The sequence below is a fragment of the Chelonoidis abingdonii genome, chromosome 2, assembly GCF_003597395.2.
Source record: "Chelonoidis abingdonii isolate Lonesome George chromosome 2, CheloAbing_2.0, whole genome shotgun sequence".
Classification (NCBI taxonomy): Eukaryota; Metazoa; Chordata; order Testudines; family Testudinidae; genus Chelonoidis; species Chelonoidis abingdonii.
This window is the reverse complement of record NC_133770.1, coordinates 114,333,006-114,357,298: the sequence shown is the minus strand read 5'-3', so window position 1 is coordinate 114,357,298 and position 24,293 is coordinate 114,333,006. Positions and strand designations below refer to the sequence as shown.

At 43.4% G+C, this 24,293-nt stretch overlaps 1 protein-coding gene across 10 annotated transcripts in view; it reads right to left on the bottom strand.

Moving 5' to 3' along the window:
* Positions 1 to 24,293, bottom strand: part of FHOD3 (formin homology 2 domain containing 3) — a 1,052,879-nt gene that overhangs the window by 597,482 nt on the left and 431,104 nt on the right. For all 10 annotated transcript variants that reach the window (XM_075062615.1, XM_075062616.1, XM_075062618.1 and 7 more), the window contains exon 6: positions 18,258 to 18,352. In XM_075062615.1, coding sequence (XP_074918716.1) covers positions 18,258 to 18,352 — 95 coding nt within the window. The remainder of the gene's footprint in view (positions 1 to 18,257; positions 18,353 to 24,293) is intronic.

The window sequence follows — 24,293 nt, the reverse complement described above, 5'->3', positions numbered from 1 at the left end:
GTTGCCGTGTCGCTCCCGATGCTCATGACATGACTAGCCCACACGATCAGGGGGGCCTGGGTGCAACATGACAGGTATTCGTAAACCGTGGATGGCACCATACTACGTTCTTTCCACTCCCCTGGCCGTCGGTGGAATGGTACGCAGCGTTGCCAGTGGAGTCGGCTCTGGCCTGGATGAATCTGATTGAATGGGAGGGCCACCCTGGTAGGCGTTTCCGCTGAGGAATGCTAACCACAGTGCGACCCTCCACCTCGGGACTTCCTCCACAGGAAGCTTATATTTTGGGCTATGCGTCCTCAAAAGGTCTGGTGCACCACAGATCGATAGGGGGAGGCCCCGACGAGGATGTGCTCCGCCACTGCGCCTCATCGGGGAAAGACGATGATGAAACCCTGGAAACGCAGCGGGTCCTGGACCAGAAGACGGCATCAGGGGTGGGCTCCGTCTACGCGAACATCAGGCTGCTCGGAGCTTGTATGCACCCTCTCTGTATCAGTAGGGGGTGGTCTATGTGATTGTGGCGCTCGGTCCGCGTTCAGATATGTCTGGAACGTGATCTGGGCAATGGGTCAACCCTGGGTTTGGTGTAGGGCCCAGGGTGTCAAAGGGACCACCTGAGCGTGGCCGCCCGCGTCCGGCGCCCCTGGTTGTCGATGTGCTGAGTGCCGATTCTCCGTAAGCTGCGGTGTCTGCGGACGGGGAAGGCCGGCGTAGTGACGGCGAGTGGCCACAGGGGAGCTGAGGCAGATTGGACCAGTCAGTGCGTCCATAATAAGCGTCCCTTCGCGGTGCGGCGAACGGTACCGGGAGGTGGCAATGTGAAGAGCGGGACCAGGACTACGACCAGCGCGGTGCCGGGAGGTCGCTGGTGCTGAAATCGACATGCCTGGATCGGCTGCGAGAGGCTTGCGCGTCATGCCGGATCTGGAGCGGTGCCGGACGGTAAAGACGGAGACGGGATCTGGTTTCCGGTTGCCGCGATACGACGCGCATGATGGGAGAACGGTTGCCGTGACTGCGAGCGGCGGTCGGGGATCGTGATCGTGCGGGAACGATCGGCATCGGAGCCGGGGAACGTTCACGGGATATCCGAACGAGAGATCGGCGGGGGCTCCTGGTGCCCAGACGGTTGGTCGCACCTGCGGCTTGCCCAGCGACGAATAACCGCACCACGCGGTGCAGGGGGTTGGGGCAGCTTCAGGCTCTGTAAGATGCGATCAAGTCCCGCGCTTGGGAGTAGGTCTCAGCGTGTCGGGGACGATGAGCTTTTACCAAGCACAGTGCCGGGAAGTCTAAGCGGCACACGGACTCACGAGCTCCGGGAGCGCCGGAATCAACGGCTGCCGAGGCAAGGACGTGCCGCGGCTGCTGGCGGATGCCGGGCAATCCGACCTGGTAGCTGCGGCTCTGACTGCGGCGTGACCGAGGGTACCTTCGCAGGAGCGGAGTCCTCTGAGCTATCCGAAGGAGTAGCGGAGAGGCTACACCGCCATGGAAGCGGACTCGAGGCCCCCCTGACGGAGGGGCCTGCCTAGCACGCCGTAGCTCTTGCGCCGGTGGATCCGGAGACGAGGAGCACTAGCAACTTGCTGGTCGTCAGGAGGCGACCATCCTGAGCGACGGTGCCCGGTCCTCCCCTGGGGCAGGCACAAAGACGGATTTAGAGACTTGCTCATAGAAAAAGTTCTGTTTTAGGCGGGGTCCACTTCTTTACCTGGCCCGGGCTTGAATGCCTTACAGATACGGCACCTGTCCGATAGATGGCTTCGACCCAAAACTGTAGAAGCGTATCTGGTGGTGGTCGGTGCCCCACTATACAGGGAGAAGCCCTGGCGAGAGAGCTTTAGACCATGAGACCGCGGCACTGGCGAATTCCGCAGATGAGCGTCCTGCCGGGGACTGGGCGAACACAGATACCCAAGAGGATAGCGGTATCGGGGATGTCTTCCTGACTCGGGGAGTGCGAATGGGCCCAGGAGTTGCCGGGGGTAAGTCCAGTCTTGTGAGGACTGCGCAAAGAGTCGGAAGCTCTAGATCTGGCCAAGGCCTCTCCAGCCATCCCGAGCACATTGAGGTCCCGGACGTCAGCAGAGTAGCTGTGGATACTTCTGGGTCTGTGTGATCTTCACGAGAAGAGGAGAATCCAGGGGACACGAGGGCTCACGCTCTGGGACCGTTCGGCCGTGGAATGTTAGGGGTCCCGATGGCCAGCAGCACCGAGATGGCAGAGCTGTGCCTAGGCGACTTGAACTAACCCGCAGGTAACAGCGGTGCCGGGGTTGGGGCAGCTCAGGCTCTGTAAGATGTCGATCAACGTCCCCGCGCTTGGAGTAGGTCTCCAGGCGTGTCGGGAACGATGAGCTTTAACCACAGCACGTGCCGGGAAGACTCTAACCGGGCACCGTGCAGCCATCGACGGCTCCGGGAGCGGCCCGGAATCAACGGCTGCCGAGGCTAACGGTGCACGACAGTGGCTGCTGCACCGGAAGCCGGGCAATCTCCGACCTGGATCTGCGGCTCTGACTGCGGCGTGACCGAGGGTACCGCAGGAGGCCTTGGTTCTCTTGCTCCTCGGGAGATGGAGAGGAGCGGTACCAGGGGAGGACTGGGGCCGGTGACGTGGATGGTGCGCGAGGTGTTCTTCGCCTGGGTGCTGGAACAGAGAAGCACTTGTTCCGGTGCGTAGACCGGGCCGAGGACGGAGGGAGTTGAGCTGCCTCCAGTAAAAAAGTTTTTACGGCGGGAGTCCTTTCTTTTTCTGGCCGGCGGCTTGGAATGCCTTAAGAATAGCGGACAAAACCTGCTCCGATAGATGCTCTCCTGCCTCAGCACTTAAACAGGAATCGTGCGATCATCCTGCTGGGATCGGGCGACGGCAGTCGCACCAGGTTTAGAAAGCCCAGGTTGAACCGGGCATCAGCCCTGGTGCGTGGGATCGGAAGGAGAGTGGCGAACCCCGATCCTCTAAACTGACTACACTAACCTACAACTTATACTAACCACCGTAAATAACAACGAACTAGAGAAAAAAAAACTATGTCACAAAGCGTAAAGAACGGCACGTAGGACGTAGGTGGAGGTAGCTTATGCCGCGCTCCACTGTTCCAACGACCGACAGGGCTGGTAAGAAGGAAACTTGAGGAGCGGGCGGCCCAGCAGGGGTAAAAAAAAAAAATTAATATTAGCGCCATACCCCATGGTGCCGGAGGCGCAACTCTGTGGACAAGACAGGGGGCGACCTGCCGGCCCACCGAGTGTTGCTAGGGTAAAAGTTTCTCCGACGAACGTGCACGCAGCACGCGCACACCTAACTGGAATGGATATGAGCAAGCACTCGAAGAAGAATTAATAGTTATAAGCATGCAATAAAGTCAAGTTGGTTCCCTTTCTTTGTTCTGGTACTGTGATGACATGGACAAATCTGACCCCTTCTAGGCAAGCCTATGGCACTGCATCTCTATTAGGAAACACATTGCTAGGAATCCTTTTTGCAGAACCCACTTCCTACAAGGAATATGCATACTGGGGTAACTATGACAGCTGCCATTCATCTTATGTTGATTTCTTTTCTATTGCCATTTTCTTACTCATGTAATATTCATTTGCTTTGGGCTCTTTCGTTTCATTCTTCCTGTTTTTTCTCATGCAACACATAGACCATTTTTGGCAATTATTTCATAGAATCATAGGACTGGAAGGGACCTCGAGAGGTCATCTTGTCCAGTCCTCTGCACTCATGGCAGGACTAAGTATTTGTCCATGTTGCATTCATTCCTAACAGAATGTTTTCCTGTTATATTTAAGATTTGATTATTCTGAACGAAAGATTAGAAGTGAACCCCTGCTATGCTAGTGGCAATTAAAAGTCATGCCATGTGTCAATTAAAATGTAATTTCCCCTAGATTTTCAATAAACTGCTAATCTGATCTATGATCTCAAGGTAATGAGATACTCATGATATATAGAGAGGTATATATTTCATTAACAAAGATAAATTCTGAGTATATTAATTTCTAAAACTGAACTTATTTTCCTTGAAAATATCTATTCCTACTACTGATAGTTCTATTTGTACAGAATATGGAGTCCACAGTTCCGAATGCAACAGGCTTAGCTGCAGTGATCTGCACATTTGTCAGCTCAGCCCTAGACTATTACAATGCACTCTACTTTGCATTGATCAAAAGTATACTATAATTGGTTCAGTAAGCAGCTAGCTTCCTACCTGAAAGATGGCACAGACCAATGTGAATGCATCACGTGCTCTACCCTGACTGGCTATTCAATTTCAATCTTATTCCAGCAGCCTGACCTTTATCTTCAAAGTACTAAATCAATATGTTCAAAATAAACTATGTTTATGCAAAATTAGAGCTACAAATTTAGGGCCTGATGCCAAGTACTATAAGAAGCTTTCCACTGACCTCAATAGGCATTGGCTCGGGCCCTTAAAAGTCAGGAAATAAAAAATTAAGGTGACATGATTGTGTTCATACTGCAACAAACATTTTGTTTTTCACAGAAGTTAGATAGCTAAATGTATACCAAACCACCTATTAGGTTGCAGTCTGGTGTAAATGGCCATCATTCCAATGAAGTCAAAGGAGCTGCACCTATTTACAGCAGTTGAGTATCTGGTACACAGAGTATGGACTGGGTAAGTTGTAGTATTGCTTTTAGGACTTTGAGTGAGAGTCTCACCCTTGCTCCGAACCCCTTATGCCAAGCAGAGGGGCCAGAGAGAGGTTTAAAAGTCCTGGGGGAGGATTCACCCAATACAGTAACTTAGGAAGACAGACGTGAGACCCCCTTTGCAAGGCCTGGCGTAGGAGAACATGTCAGGGTCCTGGCCAGAGGACGGAGAAAAATCCTCATAGCCTGCATCGGCTACAGAGATTCTCAGAGCTTGTTTACACAGTGCAACAGTGAACACTATGGAGGTGTCATTTCTAAAGCAGATGAATATGTTGTGCATTAATTGGTCTGTTTACACTTGGCTGGTGCGCACTAACAGTTCCCTAGTGCACTTCCTTTAGTTTGTATCAGCAGTATCTATATTGACCAATTAATGCACAACATGTTAGTGTGCTTTAGAAACCACACCCTGGAAGTATGTATTATCCCACCATGTAGATGTAACCCCTTTGGGGTTTAGAGAGCATGGCCCCTTTAAGTCTTTTTCCTAAGGAAGAAGGGAGAGCAGTGAAAAAAAAGAAGGAAAACTCCAGGGGGTGGCTGTGGAGCTGGAGAAAGAGAAGGGCTGTAGCCCATAGGCCCTCACAAAGTGAAGCAGCAGAGAACCTGAGGCCTGGGAAGACCAGGGTGACCGATCAGGGACACCCCAGGACAGGAGCCAGGAGGAGCCCTGTGCCGGGGAGGAATTGCCCGAGAAGCACAGGCCGGAGCTGGACCCAGTATCACACCTGCTCAGAGCTGCATAGGGCTGTGAGCACTGGGGCTTGTGACTCTGCATTGGGAACAAGGAGGGAGGCTGTAGCTAGTTAAGTCGCTCTGTGTGGCTTTGCAGAGAGCGGCAGAAGAGGGCACCGGGCTTTGTTGGGGAAAGTTCACTGGCGCTGAAGATGATCAGGAGCACCCAAGGAGCACCCTGAGCTGGAACTTTGCTCAGGACTCCTGAACTCTGTGTGCAGACACATTGCTCAGGGTCTGCCCTTCCAGACTGTGCTACCACTGGGCCCGTGGGACCTTGTTTTGGAGGCAGTCCTGTTCTACTGCTCCCCCTATATTGCCCCTTGGTGTTTTTCTCCTCTCATCCCTCTGTAAATAAATACTTCCCTTGTTATATCCATTGTACTTTTCCTGTGGACGTGTGTGTTCACTCTGGAGGGGTTGTAAGAGGTGCCCCTGGGGTGGAAGGGATTTTTCCTGCTGCATTCCTGCATGTGCCTTCTCTTGGCCAAAACTGCCTGCAGAGGAGACTCCATCTTGGCCAAGAGGGCACTAAAGTTACACAGAGAAGCCCTCAGTTGTTGCAGGCTGCAGAGCAGCTCATTAGCAACCTCGGGGGAAGCATGAGTGTGTGAAGTAAATTAGAGCTACAAGTTCTGTGCTGTGTCTCTTGGAGGCACAATATAATTTCTTACCCTTCAGCTTTGGCCTTTCCTGCAGCTTTGGCAGTCCTGCTCCTCTCCCCCATTATGTAGTAGCAAGAGCAACATACACTTCTGCTGAGGGCAGCAACAGGACCCTACTGAACACTTCACAGGCACATACAGTGCTACGGATACATACCAACTGCTGGACATACACTCCACAAACAGAGAAGGAAACAATCATAATAATCAGGGCTTTAATTTCCATTTGTATGTAACATATATGGTATATTTTATGTTTTCTGCCCCATCAAAATTAAACTCTATTAAATATTATTGCATTGTATTGAGTGCTGTACTGTATTGTATATAGAGGGTATGAGGCCAGACAGATTCTGATCTTACTCTGACATAAATTCTGAGTAACTCTATTAGAGTCAAACAAATTTCTTGGTGTTATTGTCATGTAAGCATTATCACAATCTGCCCCATGGTCCCTTCCCCAAAGGGTACACAGTCTAAAACAAAATGAGTGCATGTCTATGATTTGATACAAATATTAAGAAGCATAGAGAAGAAAATCTACTGTTCTGACATCTGCCAACCTTGTTTACCTTATTTGTCTCCTTCACACCCATCAGTAATTTCAGCCACATTAGCAAATAAGGATAAAACACATTATCATGTAATGATCCTGTAAATGACAGCTCATATGTAGTGCACTATGTATGTTCCTTTGATGACCACTAATTGAGCAGGCTCCTGTATATATTTCACTCACTCATAGAATATGTGCAATTCAATTGATAGACGGTGTTAACTCAGGACTGGCCATACACAACTGTATATTTACTGTGCAGTAAGAAATATTTAACCATGAAAGCACTTGAGATGCAAGTATGTCTCATTTTTAAGAACACCCTGAGAGAGCTGCACTGTAGGAACACCAGTGGAAATTTATTTAATTACTTTCTTGGGCTTTCATGCATATGCGCTGACTTCATGAGTTCTTTGGGGCTGGAGCACCCATGGAAAAAAAATAGCACCCACTGGCAGCCCCACCGATCAGTGCCTCTCCCTCCCCTCAGCGCCTCCCGCCCCGTCAGTGGCCCCACCAATCAACTCCTCTCCCTCCCTCACAGAGCTTCCCACCCGCCAGGATCAGATGTTCTGCTGGGGAGGAGGGAGAGGAGGCGCTGGGGGAGAGGGGGAGGAGCAAGGCCTGGAAGGGGGTGGGAAGAGGCAGGCAGGGGTGGAGGTTTGGAGGAAAGCGTGGTGTGGGGCAGGGCCTGGGCCACACAGGGATGGGGGGCGGTGGAGCAGGGTGGGGGTTTGGAGTTAGGGATGGACTGGGGGCAGGGTCTGGGGCAGAGTGGTGGTCAAGCACCCCCCGGGCTCTGAGTAAGTCAGCGCCTATGCTTGCATGCGTTTTTGAAAGAGAATTAATTTTTAGTCCTAATCCTATCCTTATATATTCTTTTCTCCATTAATATGAACTATTTACTATCTATCTATCTAGATCTAGACTAGATCTAGATATATAGATGATAGTCATAAATCAGTTTCTGTGTATGTTTATATAGATGTCTATGAGCACCTCTTCAAGAAAGGAAAATAGGCCAAGCACACGTTCTATTATCAGTACATTTCAAGGCTATTGTCATAAACAGATAGCTAAGGGTTAATGCTTCTTCTACCTGTAAAGGGTTAACAAAGGGAACCAAACACCTGACCAGAGGACCAATCAGGAAACCGGATTTTTCAAAGCTCAGGGAGGGAATTTTTGGGTGTGTGTCTTTTGTCTGTCTCTCTGTTCTGGGCTCTCTCGGCTATGAGAGTGATTTCTATCTCTAGGTTTCTAATCTCTGTTTCCATGTGTAAGACAAAAGGTAGAAGACAATAGTTTTTATATGTTTTTTTTGTATTACGTGGGTAGTTTGCTGGAATGTTTAAATTGTATATCTTTTTGAATAAGGTGTTTATTATTTTTCTTTTAAGCAATTGACCCTGTATATTGTCAACCTTGATACAGAGAACATTTTTATGTCTTTTTCTTTTTATATAAAAGGTTTCTTTTTAAACCTGTTTGAGTTTTCTTGGTAAGGCTAAGGAACGAAGGGAGGGGAAATCTCTTTGGTTAGATTGACTAGTTTAGAATCTGCATAGCCTCTGGTGAGGGGGAGAGACACTTAATCTCCCTGGGTTTGGTGTTTCAAGGATTGAGGCAGGAAATCTCCTAGTGTACCCAGGCAGGAAATCTGGGGAGGTAAAGAGGGGAAGGGAAGTGGGTTAATTCCCTTTGTTGTGAGACTCGGGGGGCAATCTGAGCTCGGGGTCCCCAGGGAAGATTTTGGGGAGACCAGAGTGAGACAGGCACTGTAATTCCTGTCTGGTGGCAGCGCTATCAGATCCAAGCTGGTAATTAAGCTTGGAGGGTTTATGCTAGGCACCCACATTTTGGACGCTAAGGTTCAAAATTGGGATTTATGCTTACGACAGCTATGACACAAGTCAGTATAATAAGGTGTAGAACTAAATCCTGAGTCCCTGATTCCCTTATTTTATTGATGCCAGTGAGAAATGGCCTGAGCAGGAACTGAGCGATAAGCGAGTAAGGACACTGAGACGTGGCTCACCGGCAGAATCAACAGCCATTTCCTGTGAGGTTATATAACAGCTGTTGGATATACCAGGCAGAAATGGAGGATTAGAAACCAAACTGCCACCTTAGTGACAAAAAAAGGTTGTATGGAACGTGGAAACTCCATTTAATGAAGATTTCAATATTTGGCTTTGTTTCAAACTGGAATGAAACCTAAAAATTCTAAATTCTCCATGAAAGAAAATTACACAAAAACTTTGTTTTGAATCAATCGAGATTTTTTTGTTAAAAAATCACTTTCCCCCCCCCATTTTACACTAATTAAAAACAAAAAAATAAATTTTGTTCTGAAAATGTTGAAATGGTCCACATTTCTGTACTGTCAACCTTATTTTTGCAGTTTTGTCCCCTCCAAAATGAAATGTTGGCAAAATGAACATGATTTCATGCTGTGTTTCAATCTTGACATAAAATGGTTCTGTCCAAGTTTTTCCAACCAGCTCCAGTGACAAGTTACTATGCCAGCACTTGTGTTAAGTCACCAAAGAATAATTTTAAGAATTAATCTTTACACCTTTCCTGGGAAGTACCTAGGAAAGTATTATTAGACTCTTTTACACAATGTATCAGCTATAGCAGAGAGAAATTAAGGTCCCAGTTCAGCAAAACCTTGAGCACACGCTAAAGTGAATCTGTGTTCAGCAAAGCAGTTAAGCAAGTGTTTAACTTTAGTCAGAAGCAGGGCAAGGACAGAACTCCAAAGACTTGACTGTTTGACATCTTCTCTAACCACTAATCCTACATGCCTCCCACATTTTAGAACTAGAGCCCAAATGATCACTACTTAGGGCATTATCCAAAGCCCACTGAGTCCATTAACTTCAATGGACTTTGGATTTGGTCCCTAGTGAGGAGTGAGATATATTTACCTTATGTTCATGTGAGCTTCTATTCAAAAGTCAATAACACAGTTTTCAGAATCTCAATGTGGCCCAAGATCTTTCTGGTACTTTGTAGACACGGTGCCCCTTCAGAATACAAAACAATTCTGCCTTCTAACAAATATGAAGCAAAAGATTCATACAAGGCTGAGGGAAAGCCAGAGAGCTAAGATTCAGCATTGTCCCTACAATACTGGACTCAGACAGATGCAAACTGGAAAAACAAATTAAAACAATATGTGAGATATAAATCTTTACTCAATCTTCCTATATCAACCTAGACCTAGAATTCCACTTGGTCTTCTGAGGCTACCCAGATCACTTTAAAAATGGATTACTTTCCACTGAAAACAATGCCAAAAAGGGTTTTCAGGTCTGCTGGGGGAATTATAGCCGACTGGATCATCAAATAGAAAAAAAAAATTACTCTAATCAGTGGCACTCAGAAAAGAAAGAAAAAAAATGAAAGTGCACTACAGTTTTGGGAACACTTAACGCTGTTTAATGCATAAATTCTAAGGTCAGTGGTAGAGATTAGTGGGTTTGCAGAGCAACCCACACTTCATAAGAAATTTTTCAAAAGATCAAGGGCTTATCTCAGTGCTCTGTGAACACAGTGAGGGTAGAGTATCTGAATAAAACCGGTGCTCCACTATTAGAAGTTTTATTCTGAAATGTGGCTACAGTAGATATGTAGGCAACGACCTCTACCCCTGAAACCTTTCCTTCAATAATTTAGAGTAAATATACATCTGTATGTTGTACAGGTATATATGTAAGTTTATATGTACATATATTTATTTCAAAACATAAAAAAAAATCATTGCAAACATTTAAAGTTACTTCAGTACATATCCCAAACCTTAAAATAAATGAATATCAAGTTAAGGGAAATGTCTCCAACAATCCACAGGTATCACACAGACACTGTCCGTGATACACTACAGGGACACCACTTCCATCTCCAACATACATCCCAGATCCCTTCACAGCCAACCTGCATGTAACCTGAACTATGATGCAAAACCTTAAACTCTTACCTCAGCAAACAAGAGATAGAGATGGCAGAAATGTGGGGACAGTGGTACAGTGTGATTTCACAGAGGTTTGCAACAATATTTATACATGTTGGAATTAAGGTTTTGCATTCTAGCACAAGGAGAGATATGACAGTATCACTTAAATGTAAATTTTTAGGCTTTTTAATTTTATTTTGAAGTTGCAGAAATGTTGTAAACAAAGTAATTTTGGGGGCAGCGCTAATTGGAATCTACTGAAACACACTTTCACGACTAACTCTGGTATAACATTGGTTTTGTATGTTTTTTAATGACTACCAGAGGTTTAAATCTGGTTAGCATCAGCATTATGATAAAAATAATGAAACACATCCTCGGCCCTGCTACAACCCCTTTCCATCATTCCAGAAGTGTACAGGTACTAGAAGCTAGCTTATGTGGCTACCTGATATAGGGGGTGGTGCAGAGCCAGAGTAGTGGCTCTATACCATTCCCCTCATAAGCGTTGGCACAGAGGATGTGACCAAGGGAAAGAGGGAAAGTCTGGAATGTTGCTTTACTCTATAGTGATCCCCAGCTGCCAGAACAGCCTCTTGTAGTATGGCTACACAGCGGTTGGGACCAAGCCTCCTAGCTCAGGTAAAATGACTCACAGTGGCTCCACTCAAGCTAGAACGCCAAAAATAACACTCATCATTATTCTTCCAGAGAAAATGAATTGAATACTCTGCACTTCAGTATGTGGTGGGTCTTTTGGACAAGGCCTTAAATATGAAGGTGCTGTATACTCTGCATACATGTTGAAAATGTCATGGCTCTTTTTACAAGAACAGAGTTTTGTCCCATTGTCCACTGAGAACTCATCCTCTCTACCCATGTCATTCATCATGCTGTGTGCTAGCGAACTGCTGTCCTCTGTTGTTTAGGTAGCTTCATTTCAGTGACAATGGCATATGTATATAGTTGATGAGGTACTTCTAGGATGGAAGTTATTATATACATGTTAAAATGTTGGTGGTGTTATGGCTATTAAAGCTCCATCTTAATTTGTGTATTCCAAGCCTAACCTCACTGGAAAAGGTATGCCACCTCTGTGGTTGACTTTGAGAGACTTGAAAAATATTTTAAATTAGGAAAGCTATTCAGCTATGAAGGAAGACTAACAAATTCTGATGTAGTATTTGTAGTTTTACAGAACTGTTTCTCCGGTTACTGAAATGTACATGAGGTTGGGTATTTGCAAACTGCATTACTAAAAGATACATGCTATTCAGGGAAGTGCATTATCTGTCAGTGGTTCTCAACCTGTGGTCTGCAGACTATATCTAAGGGATCCACGAAAGACTTAGATGGAAAACTGACTGAACAGAATTCAACTATATACACAGGTTTCCAAAGAGGTCCACACCTCGATTTGAAAATGTTTAGGAGTCTGTGATTGAAAAAAGGTTGAGACTCTCTGTTCTAGGGCACATGCAGTTTTGTAGCCATGTTGGTTCCAGGATATTCGAGAGACAAGAAGGGCTCTATGTAAGCTCAATAGCTTGTCTCTCTCACCAACAGAAGTTGGTCCAAGAAATATATTACTGAGGGTACAGTGATGCAACATGTCACATCATCATCAAAGTGTAAACAACTAGGTACAATGACCCATAATGCCATTATATTAACTTGGTATTGTTTGTAGTCAGTGACATCCAAGGGAAATGGTTTCGCATAACAAAAGCAATCAGTTCTTCCTGGATAACATGAGTGAAATTGCTTCAAAAAAAGGGGTTAAATAAAACTACACAATCCCTTTAAAGCTTTCTTTTTTCTTTTTTTTTTTTAACTTAGAATAATTATTTGTAGCCCTGTGATTTGTTAGCCTTGTTTTAACTTTGCAACTTGTCCTGAGTGAAGCCTGCTCTATAGAAAGCAAAAATCTGTTAGAGGCAAAAACCTTCCAGCATTCACACATACCCTCGCTGATATGTACAAGCAGGCGTTTTCCTTTTATTTCTACACAGAGGGAGATATTTTCCCCAAAGATACATGGAGAGTATTGGAGTGCTGTCATGGGTCTGAGAATTACCAGAAAATTTTACCACCAAGGATGGAAATTTTCAAAAATCAATTGAAAGTCTACGAGAGTTTGGAGCCTACTTGTTCTTCATGCTTTGAAAATCTTCTCCTTTGTTACTTAATATGGCTCTCTAGTTAGATTCCAAATTTACTCTTGTATTTAGGCCAGTTCTGATGAGATTTGTAAGAATAATGTGAAAAAAATGATGAAAAGGTGAAATAGACAGGAAAGGTTGGAAAAGCTAGCTTTTCACTCCAAAAGCTTAGGTTTCAGTTTTAGCCTTCCTTTCCCCCTATTCCCACCAAACCCTTCATCCCTTTTACCTGAGAGCCAAAAGAGTTTTAGAAAGATTTTTTAAAATAGACATATATAATGGCTATTTTTATCTCTGTTTTTAATCTTTTAATTACCTTAAAATATTAGGATGGTTGAAACTTTTATTGATATCTACGCACCTGTCTAAAGAGCTCGAGAAGCACTATGGCCCAACTCAGCAAAGCTTTTACATATGCATGTAAGTCCAACCCTAGCCTAAAAAACATGGTTAACTTTAGGTATGTACTTAAGTTCCATTGAGCCCAATGGAATATAACCATTTATGAACCGTTAAACTCAAGGTCGAGTGCTTAGTTAAATACGGGGGTGGGAGGGAGAGACTCCTGAATCAAGGCCTATGTAAGTGCTATGTTTTTAGTGATATATTTCACTCACCATTGTATAATAAACACTTTGAGCAATGCCATGCTATCCCGTCCCTTAAAAATGAACATGCAAGAAGTACATTGCTAACCTCAAATTTTGCATTGATCATCAACAAGAAGTGCTATTTGAGCACTCAGTTCTCACACTCTTACTCATATGTTTGTGTCTAAGGGCTGGTCTACACTATGGGACGGGATCGATCTAAGAAACGCAACTTCAGCTACGTGAATAACGTAGCTGAAGTCGAAGTATCTTAGATCGAATTACTTACCGTCCTCATGGCGCGGGATCGATGTTCTCGGCTCCCTCTGTCGACTCCGCTACCGCCGTTTGGGTTGGTGGAGTTCCGGAGTCGACAGGAGCGCGTTCAGGGATCGATATATCGCATCTTGATGAGACGCAATATATCGATCCCCGAGAAATCGATTGCTACCCGCCAATGCAGCGGGTAGCGAAGACGTAACCTAACACTAACCTTCCCTTCACCTTTACAATTTCTCACCACTGATGCCATTGGTGCAGCTCAACTAGTGGAAACAATGGTAGGAATGCTAGTGCAAACTCTCTGCTGGAATTTTAACCATTGTGTCCTCTAACTGTGTTCACAGCAGGTCTAGGCAATACAGTGATGAAAATGCCAGTGCTGATGGTGACCCACCTACGTCAGTGTCCAATTCTGTTGCTATCAGAGACGGAACTGTATATTATGTGCAATGGTAGGGAATACAATAGAAGAAAAAAACTAATATAGACAAGTCCATTCGGTAAGGAGCCAGAACCAGAGCCCTAATGAGCAGGATTTAACAAATAATTATACAAAGTCAAAAATATTATGGAATTTGTCAGAAAAGATTTTCAACGAAATTTATTCAACTATCTCTACTAATTAGTTTATTGAGCCTCTACAAAGCTTTTAGGTAAAGGCAAGAAACAACATGTCCCAGTCACTGCTAACGTACGCCACTAAATGATATGCTGTTTACCTTCCGTTTCCTTCCAAAAGGAATTGTTTCAATGTTTACACGGCAGCTTTAGCAACTTTACCATCCTTTTTTGCCCAACAACGTTAAAACAATTTTCCCTTTGTTGCAGAAATAGAAGTAGTTTAGCTGGACTGTAAATTAGACTGTAGGTATGTTGCAAATTCCACAGATTCATTTTTCATGGAGAGCCAAATCCACATTTAAGTGCATAAAGCAGCTGTCACACCGCACATTCTGCTTGTGAGCTTGTCACACCTTCGATTAACTTTTGGCACACAGACAGGGGCTTAGATCTCTTCCAAGACAGTTAAATAATAATGAAGAAAATAACTTTGATGCTACCTGAAACCAAACTATTCAAAGCACATTGTCTGCATCCCCCAGTCTCAGGCACTGAGCCAAGATATGGATATAAGCATTTTGGCTGACGATGGGGGAGAAGAGGAGCTTAAAGACTGGAGTGTTATAATGCTTTGGTAAAGACAATCAACATACTTCATTTCAGATCTGTAAAGTAATGCTAAGGTGTCCCCCACGTCGTGGTAGAATGAGAGGATTAGCATACTCAATGTCTTAACATTTCTTTTTCTTGCTTGCTTTTTTCTTGTATATGTTTCATAGGAAACTAGAATCCATACCCACTAAGCCATCTCTACATCTATACTTCCATCCTCTCTCTGGCAGTGTTTAGTATTTGATGTTCCAAGAAGACAAGCTGCCTGGTTACGCACCCAGCCAACTGTGAAATGATCTACATGGGGAAAAAAAATTCCTTCCTAATCTTCTACGCAACAAGATGCTCATGACACTTGAGATTAGTTACCCTCATCATTATCTTACTTTTCATATCTACCAATATTATTAGTCATCCAAAGATGATCCAGCATTTATAGTAATCCAGTCCCAGTTTTTGACTCAATCTCTTGGTAGCAATGAATCCCCTGCTTTGGAAGGAGTACTTACAGGGGGCTTCGGGACTCAAGACTTCTATGCTCTTTTTTAGGTTGCACAAACATATGTATGGAAATGAGGAAAGAAAACCCTTTCTCTATGGCCCCATCATCTCCAGAGAATTTCCCTAAATTTCCCACCACTGGTTCAGCTCCACGAAGTGTTAGCAACTTTTGGGAGCCCTAGTGTATAGAGGTTACTGACACCATTCCAAGCATTGTGGCAGTTAGTCTTGCTCTGAGCAGGTCAAAATAACAGGGGCAGGAGTAGCCTGTGTGGCTCTTACACAGCACCCTCTGCTTTAGGGGGGAGGAGTAGATTTTTTGGCCCATTTCATATTCCTTTTAGGTCCTGCATATTCTCCACCCACTCCTTGAACTCCCATACAGGGAGTTTCTATAATGCAAGGCTCTGCACTGTAAACTTGAATCTTTCCACTGACTATAACAGGAGCTGGGTAAGGGCCTATGCAAGCAGCAATATCCGTAAGCAACCCCTCCACCTGTTCTGCCCTCCCCATGCAGCGGAACTGCACTGGCTCCAGGTCAGGGGAACCTCTGCAGGTACAGAGGCAGAGACAGAATTTAATCCATTATGCATCTTTTGTTATGTGACTAAACCGATCATATTTTCCACCGGTGGCTTTTCATAGCCAGGCTGTGCAAACAGGATAAGCTACAGCAAAGGGCTCATGCTCACATGAGTAGGACCCTACCAAATTCACAGTCCACTTTGGTCAATTTCACGGTCATAGGATTTACAAAATTGTAAATTTCATGATTTTAAATCTGACATGTCATAGTGTTGTAATTGTAGAGGTCCTGCCCTGAAAAGGAGTTGTGGGGGGTCGCAAGGTTATTGTAGTGGGGTTGTAGTATTGCTAGGCTTACTTCTGCGCTGCTGCAGGTGGTGACACTGCCTTCAGAGCTGAGCAGCTGGAGAGCGGTGGCTGCTGGCCAAGAGCCCAGTTCTGAAGGCAGAACTGCTGCCAGCAGCAGCGCAGAAGTAAGGATGGTATAGTATGGTATTGCCACCCTTACTTCTGCACTGGTGCTGGCAGGGCACTGCCTTCAGAGCTGGGCACCCGGCCAACAGCCGCCACTCTCCAGCCACCCAGCTCTGAAGGCAGCAGCACAGCAGTAAGGGTGACAATACTGCGACTTCTGCCACCCCCCCAAAAAATAATAACCTTGCAACCTCTCTGCAATTCCCTTTTGGGTCAGGACTCCCAATTTGAGAAACACTGATCTCCCCCATGAAATCTGTATAGTATAGGGTAAAAGCACACAAAAGACCAGATTTCACAGTCTGTGACGTGTTTTTCATGGCTGTGAATTTGGTCGGACCGTACATGTGAGGAGAGATATTTCCACATACCACCTGGCAAGCTCAACATTATGCCAGAAAAAAAAATGTTCTTCTCATGGTCAAATTTACTGGCTGCACAAATCGAAGCAATACAAAGACATACTGTCCTTTGAAAAAATATGGTATTTACCAATATCATGAAATACCAGGAAAGGAATAACAGTCCAGCCTACACTGGAATTCTAAACAGATGTTTACTTAGTATCTTAGACCCTAATCCAAAATCCATTGAAGTCAAAGGCAGGGCCGGGTCTAGCAATTTCGCCGCCCCAAGCACGGCGGCACGCCGTGGGGGGCACTCTGCCGCTCGCCCGTCCCGCGGCTCCAGTGGACCTCTCGCAGGTATTTCTGCGGACAGTCAGCTGGTCCCGCAGCTTCAGTTGACCTGCCGCAGGCGTTTCTGCAGAAAGTCTGATGGTCCTGTGGCTCTGGTGGAGCTGCCGCAGGCGTGTCTGCAGGAGGTCCACCGGAGCCACGGGAGCAGCGGACCATCCGCAGCCACGCCTGCGGCAGCTCCACCAGAGCTCCCTGCCGCCCTCCTAGCAACCGGCAGAGCGCCCCCTGCGGCGTCCCACCCCAAACACGCGCTTGGCGCGCTGTGGCCTGGAGCCGGCCCTGGTCAAAGGAAAGTCTCCAATTGACTTCAATGGATTTTGGATCAGGCCCTGAAACAGGTTACCAATTAAATATGCTTGCAGTAATCATGTTTTTTGATTGCCTCTCCATACATGTAGGCACTATGTACAATACGGGCCTGATCTAACTCCAAGTTTAGATGAGGGTAAAAGTCCTATGGACTTGACTGACAGCAATATTAGGTAGGTGGCAGAATTAGCCTGAGTGGCACAATTCTTGCTTCATATGTGCATGGTAGCAGGATTGATGTCTGCATTCTCTAAACTGCTCCAGTTTAGGCTGTAGATGCTTTCATTTAGAAATTAAATTAGGAGTGGATTAAATTAGGAATCTTTAAATTAGGAGTTGATGTCTTTATAAAGGATTGTTCTAATTTAACCACAAGTTATTTGGCTGGGCACAGGAATTACTAGGTAAAAACTATGGCTTGGATTATGCAGGAGATCAGTCTGTATGATCAGAATGGTTCCTCTGACCTTAATATTTACAAGTCTATGAAAATTGGGCACTCTAACTGGATGCTGAACAATGGACTGAATTATACACAACGAATGCTGTATATTTTACCAAAGGACAGGATGATCTCAGTATAAAGTTAAGATATAAGAACCAACACTATTATTATAACAAATGCTATTACTATAACTGACAGAACTATATATAGAAAAGAGCTAAGATGCCAGTCTCCAGAGTCTGCTGCTAAGTTATTTTGCTTTATGAATGCTGCCAAACTAAATTCTCCGCGTAATACTATTGTATCCTTCTAGTCTTAATTTACAAAACTATATGAGTTGATCCCAAGCAATCAATACTTAAATTTCTCACTGGAATTCCAACACCTTCTCTCCCTGACAATTCATGCACACAAAATAGAAAAAAATATTTAAAGAACACTTAAGATGTATAAAGCAAGTAATCTGGAGATCTTCTTACCTTTGACCCAATGAGAGTGTACAGCCACTGGATGGTTTCATTATGATTTATTACTCCATTCATCCCATCTACATACAGCATAATCTGTCCCAAAGCTAAAGTAAATAAAAAAAAACAAAGAAAGCACAATCAGACCTGGTGAGTATTTATTAAAATCCTGATATTTACTATCATTACTATTTACATAGGTTCATATTGACAAAAGCTTTATTGACAAAAGACACAAGGCTAGATCCTGTTCTAGATTAGACTGGTATTAACTTGAAGTAACTTCATTAACTGCATTTGGAGTTATTGCAGATTTGTACTAATATCACTGAGGGCAGATTATAGTCATCAGCCCTTGCCTGAATGATTCTGTGCCATATTGGCCCAGGTTTGGAAACATTTGCTACCCGGCATAGCGCTTACTACCATGAATAGTTCTATTATTTTCAATGAGCTACACTTCACTACTGTGATGAGTCTATTCATGTTTGGAAGTACTATGTAGTGTACTGAAGTTTTAGATTTTGAATCTATTTTTGTGGATTAAAATAATCTTTGATTAGGCTAGCCATTCTGTTTGCCAAATTTCAGCGATTCACAATTCCAGCGTGTAGTTAATGCAAGTTAGTACAGTAGAATGTTGCTATTTCACAAAGATATCCTTGTGAATCACTGAAATTTGAGTGTTAGCAAGGAAACAAATAACAGCAAGAAGAAAACATCACAAAACATGCTTTATGATAACATTTCATATAGTGTTTGTAAAATATGATAGTATACTTTGCAAAACTCATGAGATATTGCTAACATGAGACTTTGCTACAGCACATAGCTATTAATTCTTTGCTGAACGATAAGGAAAGAGATTTTTCATACAGATTACCAACTGCTGGGATTAGTGAAGAGTGGATTAGCAAAACTCAAAGCTTTCTTCTCTGAATCTTTTACTTTATAATAGGAGACTCATGCACACTTGAGCCCAAAAGGAACATGTTAAAGTAGCACCTTCTGTAGAAAGAATAACTCAATAGTATTAAAGATGACTCAAGAGTTATTAATGGAGAATGTTTGCAATAACAAAATATCAAAAAATACTGCAGGGAATTATTTACAGAGAAAATAATAATTATACTATGCATCTTCCAAATGCTTTTCAAGCACTAGCTAGTTTCACTATAAGTTCTATACTGGACCCCATCAGCCAAACCTGTCTCTGCTGGTTGTGTGGGAAATGATCCATAACCCACCTCAAAAGTGGGTGGCATTGTCCATCAGGTGAATTACCCATTTGGCCCAGCCAGCTTTGTTAACACAGAGAGACACAATGCTTACATCCCTTTGCCAGGAAGCATGAATCTGGCCTATTAACTAATTATTCGTCATAACTGAGGTAGGTAAAAATGTGTACTTATACCCTTTTTTCAAAGGGGCAAACTGATACAGAGAAGCAAATGCCGAAGGGCACACAACATATCAGTGGCAAAACTGGATTAGAGTTCAGATTCCTAATTACTGTACCTATCCTACGTTCTCTAGATCACGGTGCCACTAACAAGAATAGCAGGAATCATGACATCTTTTGATGGTAGTTTGTTTCTTTTATGATAAGTCTGTATGATTTTTCCAACCTGAGACCACTGTTCACACAACTGTACTGGATAGGCAGTGGGCATACCATGATTCTTGATAAGGAGGCTTATTATGCCAAATACGATCATTTCTCTGTTCCTTAGATTTGTTCCCTCTCACCACCATATTTGTTTTTCTCTATCTTTTGTGTTTTCAAGGTTTAGATTTTAAGTTCTCTGGTGTCTTTTTTGTTGTGTGTCTACAGTTTCTACCACTATGAAGACCTGATCCCTGATTGAGACCTCTGAGCAATAATGCAACACAAATGTATACATAAATGATAATAAATGTACATATAGCCATACATGCTACTATTCTACTAACTACATTATCTGAGAGGAGATTCCCCCACAGGCACAAATGCAACCAAGTACTTAACTGTCACTGAAAATCAATAGGAGTTAGGAATCTAACTGATGTTTGTGTTTCTAGTAAATCTCACCCATTGGTCTGTTTTAACTGGTTTACACGAAAGACTAAAAAAAAAGTCAATACATTTTGAAAACTTAAGATAAGTCCCCATCAGCAAGATATAGCCAGTTAGTAAAGGATGATTAAAATTGCACTGACTGGATAAAAGGGCTCATTTTCAGCATTTGCTGACAGTTTTTGAGAGAGGGGAACACTGATATCCCTCAATAATCAAATAAAGGTCATAATTGCTATATTTGCTTCTTTTCAGAACAAAAAGATGTGGCCATACATCAGGGTGAGATCAAACCACGATAAAATCACCACCCCATTCCTTTGTAGTGAATTCTTTAGTTAGGGGTGAAGGGATTTAATTTGAATCTGAAACAAATGTGTAACAAAATTTATTCCTGGCACATACTTACCAAATTAATAAGAAAGAAATGAAAGACAGGAGAAAGTCTGCCTTTAAAACAAAAACACGCACAATTTTCCAACAGAACAACTTTCCTATTTGTGCTCAAGATAGACTGGATGCCTACTTAAGATCTGGCGTACATTACATCCCAGCTTTTAAAATGTGACTGTGCATAACAACATTGGGCACATTAGCAGGCACCATGGAAAGCAGGAGCAACATGATTCCTGACAATTTTCATCTGCTACTGCAAAACCTTTGTGTGTGCGTGTGCACATTATCAGACATTGCCCCAAGACTGATAATATCTGTTACAGCTACAGGACAGGTCTTTGGGATCTTGGTGGAAAATTCTAAACACATGAAAGAAAATCTACTAGACATTATGTTGCAATTTAAACAACTGGCAAATACTGACAAAAGTATTACAAGATGAAGAATATTGTACAGAATGTCATCGAGCAGTTTACACAAAAGATAAGTTTTTGCTGGTGCCAGGCGCCTGCACAGAAGTCACGTCTACAATAATTATCTATCACACATCAAGTTATCAGTTGCTGACAGTCCCTGGAATGGAGTTTCATAGTTTACTTGCTGAATAACATGTTATTTCCTGTCTCTAGTCACAGGAACAAAAGCGAGACTTAAGGAAGGTGGGGGGCGGGGGAGGGGAAATCTACTTTCTATAGGATGAGCCCCTAACATACACAGCAACTTTATACCCTTAACTGATCTCTTAGATTCATGTACATTGACAGTGCCTTAAAGATCTTTTTGTCCTCAGATTGAGTTCCACTGAAAAAGAAACACGGAATTCCTATTTTAAAAACAATCCACACACACTCCCCCAGGACTGTACAAGGTCCATTTCCAAAGCTAAATGCTACTTGTGTTGCATAGGTGTGCTGAGGGAAAAGAGAACACCTGAAAAGAATGGAGCAGAGTGGAGGCTGTCATGAACACTAGCCTGGGAATCAAGTTAATGCACCTGTTGACACCTCATGGCTCTAATGTGGACTGAGTCTGCCTGACCATGTCTTGCATATGACACAGCTGGCAGACTGGGCACAAGGTGCTCCTTGTCTAGAGCAGCATGTGTCCCCCTCAGATACTCTGAGGCACTTTGCCCTATGTTGGCACAGCAGCTTATGGTCCACTGAATGGCTGAAACCCCAGGCCAGAACAGCTGAAACTCTCCATAACTCCCCCACACTAGTGGCACAGCTAATAGAGGGCGGGAGGTGACTCCCACATCCCACTATGGTGACCCCTAGGGTATGTGTGGTGCCTTTTCAAGCTAACAGGTATCACTGAAGGTGGCACCACCAATGACCCATTACCACCTGGCCCCGCTCTGCCATTGTTCACAACCTGGCTTCGCTACCTCCTCACACATGGCCACATCAAGGAAGAACATGATTTTACCCTATGGATACAGGCTAATTTGAGAAGAAATCTATTAAGTCAGTGAATTTACTTTGGGGCTGCGTTTGGTCAATCACATCCAATCTCTCCATCTGTACATTCCTCTAACCAAACTGGCAACAAGTGCAAGCTATTTAATCCAATTTCTGTACTAACTGGAATTCTACTTTGGAAATGCATCAACAAGGAAAGCATGCTATTGAGCAATGAGGGGCAGGCAGGAAAGCAGGGGGTTAAGATGAGCAGGCTTAATTTGAAATTCCTTTGCTTTCGATGGTTTAAATCAAACTCTTAATCTTATTTGAACATAGTTTGTGAATTTACCAAGGGTTATTTTAAGGAGGAATATTGCTGGATTTCTTAGGTTAGGCTTATACTGGAAAAGGATGGACCAGCCAGGCATTTCATAGATTTCTAAGGAATCAGAGGCTTGAAAAAAAATCTCCCAAAAAACTTGCCAGTATTGGCACTGAGACTTTTTTGAACTACATATAAGAAGGGTTAACTGGACTAATGAGGAAAAAACTAGTACAAAACCTCACCCTCCTAACTGGTTTAGTAGAGGTCTTATATTTACCCACCTATAATTTCAAACTTGTCAAGGTTGTTTCCAACCTGTAGTGTTCAGCAGCTTTAAACTTCTCTGGACTGCAGCCTTATTTTTCTATCTACTTCAACTTTGCACCACAGTAACAACCTAGTTAAAATACCAGCATTGGAGTCAGGACAATTGCTATTTTATCCCTGCTTCCTCAAGTCAAAACATAGTTTATCATGCCAGAGTTATGGTGTAATATATCTAATGACTAAGCATAATTTCTTTTCCTAAATAAGAATGATGGGCCAAAGTCAGACCTTGTCAAAGTGGTTCAACTCTGATGGAAGTTCCTGGGCCAAATTCAATGGGGATGTCATACACAGTGGTAGTGGTTTAAGTTACATGTTGAACTAAACTATATTGGTAATAAAATAGGTGTAAGTGTCATAGAAATTGCACCAATCTGGCATTCAGAGATTTGCAAAAAATTATTCACCACCAGTGCGGAATGAGGGGATGGCAGAAAAAATAAATAGCAGGGCGTAAGTTTAAGCATAGTGGGGATCCTTTGTATTACACCTTCTGTTAATTACTTTTCCTGCTATACCATTTTTCTGATTCCTTACGATCATTTTGTACATCCCCTGACTGTCATATAAGTAGAAGTAATATTATTTTATCATTCACACTTATTTTCTGAACAATTAGCCAAATTCTGTTCTTGTTAGAGTACATACTCGTTAGAGTACTGACTTGGCTTTTATGAGAAAACTGCTTTCCATCTGGCTAAAGCTTTACCTTATCTTATACAAGCAAAGAATGGCCAATCAGATTATAGCTACCTTGCATTCAATTTGGTATACTATAAATAATTATTACATAGCCCACTCTTGAGTCATCAGCTCTGTTGAAGACTATTATAATGTCTCCCAGAAACACATGAAATCCCTTATCTAGCAAAAGCACCTTAATATATGAAGTATATGGGGATACTGAAAAGATATAGGCTATAATCCAATATGGAAAGCAATATACCCTGGTCTATTATATCTTTGGAAAATATTTATCTGTCTATGTAAGGTTTTTGTTAGGTCCCTAATATTATTATCCTAACTGCCAACAATATCCCATGATGAAATACCAGTAGGTTACTTGGCAGTAAGTACAGTATCTACCTCAGAATTCCTGGCTCATATTCCCTCACTGCAAAGGAGCAAAGCTCATCTCTGGGATGGTATTTGCTTAGAGCAGACAATTTACTGCTAAATAATCTATAAGGTTCTTCAACTGGACCTATGGAAGTTTCAGAAAATTTTGTTTATAACCATGTTCTGTGCCCCATGCGGCATGCTGTACTATAGGATATTATTGGCATAATTCATACGAAAGAAAGGTCTAGAGTCATTTAAAAAGATGTCTAAAGCATCAATGTTAGGTTCCATATGCATTTCAAGTCAGTAACACATTTTGAGCTGGTCCCAGGCCCACCATTATCTACAGACATTTTCTTTCTCAAGCAAATCACTAAAAGGTTCACTAAAGGGGAAAGTATAATACAAAAAATTAAATAAAAGCCAGCCCACTGAACTCAATTATTCAGGGCCAGATATGAATGAGTTAAAGTAAT